This window comes from Rattus norvegicus, chromosome 7, assembly GCF_021556685.1.
Source record: "Rattus norvegicus strain SHRSP/BbbUtx chromosome 7, alternate assembly SHRSP_T2T, whole genome shotgun sequence".
Classification (NCBI taxonomy): Eukaryota; Metazoa; Chordata; class Mammalia; order Rodentia; family Muridae; genus Rattus; species Rattus norvegicus.
The window spans coordinates 10,218,163-10,220,308 of NC_141540.1; the positions used below are offsets into that span (position 1 = coordinate 10,218,163).

Sequence of the window (2,146 nt, forward strand, 5' to 3'; positions counted from 1 at the left end):
ATATTGCAACAAAAGCAATAAATTTAAAGGGACATTTTTGTGGAATGATGTTTATATAATTATGTATTAAACTTTTATCAATTATAACTAGACTGTAGGCACATAATAATAGCAGTATGAAGTATGTGATTCAAATATATGCTATTATATGACACAAAGAAATGTTCAAACATAAGCTTGTAATATGTACTTGCTTCTTCATTAATGTTAATACAGAAATGACACTCAAGTTACTTGTTTCAAAATTAGTGCCTGAGGTTTTATAAAATCTTTTTTTTTTATTTTTCAGCCAGATTGAACAAGAGACAATAATCAAGAATGAGAAACCGAACAGTAACAACCTTCATCTTACTGGGTCTGACAGATGACATTCAGTTGCAAATTCTGCTTTTCATCTTTCTGCTGCTTTCTTACATGTTAAGTTTATCTGGCAACCTAACGATCATCACCCTCACTCTGATTGACCCTCGCCTTAAAACACCTATGTACATTTTCCTCAAAAACTTTTCCTTCTTAGAAATTTCACTCACAACTGCTTGTATTCCCAGATTTCTATATAGTATATCATCTGGGGACAAGTCCATTACCTATATTGCTTGTGTCAGTCAACTGTCGTTTATAGATCTCTTTGCAGTTACAGAATTTTTTCTTCTAGCTATCATGTCCTTTGATCGCTATGTGGCCATCTGTAAACCTCTGCACTACATGACCATCATGAATAGCAGAGTCTGCAAGAACTTCATCTTCTTCTGTTGGGTAGTAGCACTGATCATCATTCTCCCACCAATTAGTCTAGGTTTGTGCCTGGAATTCTGTGACTCAGATATTGTTGATCATTTTTGTTGTGATGCAGCTCCTCTCTTGAAAATCTCTTGTTCAGACACATGGTTGTTAGAACAGATGCTGATAGTTGGTGCTGTGTTGACATTCATAATCACCTTTGTGTGTGTTGTCCTTTCATATGTTTATATCATCAAAACCATTCTGAGATTTCCCTCTGCCAAGCAAAAGAAAAAGGCCTTTTCTACTTGTTCTTCCCACATGATTGTAGTTTCTATTACTTATGGTAGCTGCATCTTCATTTATATCAAACCTTCATCCAAGAATGATGCAGCTGTCAATAAAGGGATTTCACTTATTATCATATCAATTTCACCAATGTTGAATCCCTTCATTTATGCACTGAGAAACAAGCAAGTAAAGCAAGCTTTCAATTACTCAGTTAAAAAAATTGCATTCCTCTCAAAGGTGTAAAAAACAAAGAATACTACCTAGAGTAGGGTGAATGATTGTGAAATCTGAAGATTTATTATAGTAACATTCTATATCCTTGTTTTTAAAGCTTTTTATATTCACTTTCCCCTTAAACTTGCATACTATGAATATGACTTCATCAATCTCTATTAAAAGCAAATTTTTTGAATATGTTTAGTCTTTCAGTCAACCTGAAATTGTTGTCTGACTGTAGCCCTGAGAGCACAATGGATTGTGGTTTTCTACCATCTTTTCCATACTTTTGTGTGTGCCTTTTTATTTTGCATTTTAACTATTCAAAAGAGCATGGAAGTTTTATGTACCTATAATAGTATTCATTATTCATTAAATATTCATTTGCCACTTAGTGAACAGACGACAATTCTTAAGTGACTTTCTATGCTTCATGATGGTTATGAATGATCGTATTAATATTTGTTCTCTTAAACATTCTAGGAAGACCTTCACAATCAGTACCAAGTTCAAACCTCCATAAATCATTTAAGTTAACAAGAAACTGATTTAAGTTCTATTCATTAACAAAATTTTCATGCAATTTTTCTTGGGACAGTTATTTGTTGCAGTTAAAACCCAAGATATTTGGCATTTATTGATAAAATGAATAGAAAACTAAAATCATAAAAATTCATTCAAAACATAAAAATTTTACATAAATGTATGCAAAGTTAGCACTGTTTTCTTCCTTCTTGTGGTCACCCCTCATCTCTTTCTCATTTACATCCCTAAATGTTAGCTCATAATTCCTAGAAATACATTCTCCCAAGGACATGCAGTGGCCACATCTGGTGGAATCTTAAATGCATTCCCTACTAGGTAATTCATAGCCACTCTATTCTTCTAAGGGAGGACAACAGAAACACTCACAACAAAC

At 33.2% G+C, this 2,146-nt stretch overlaps 1 protein-coding gene across 1 annotated transcript; it reads left to right on the forward strand.

Annotated features, from left to right (window-relative positions):
- Positions 1-318: 318 nt before the first annotated feature.
- Olr995 (olfactory receptor 995) lies at positions 319-1,254 on the forward strand. Its single transcript, NM_001000938.1, is given in 1 exon segment — positions 319-1,254. A coding segment is annotated over 1 exon segment (936 nt).
- The last annotated feature ends 892 nt before the right edge of the window (positions 1,255-2,146 follow it).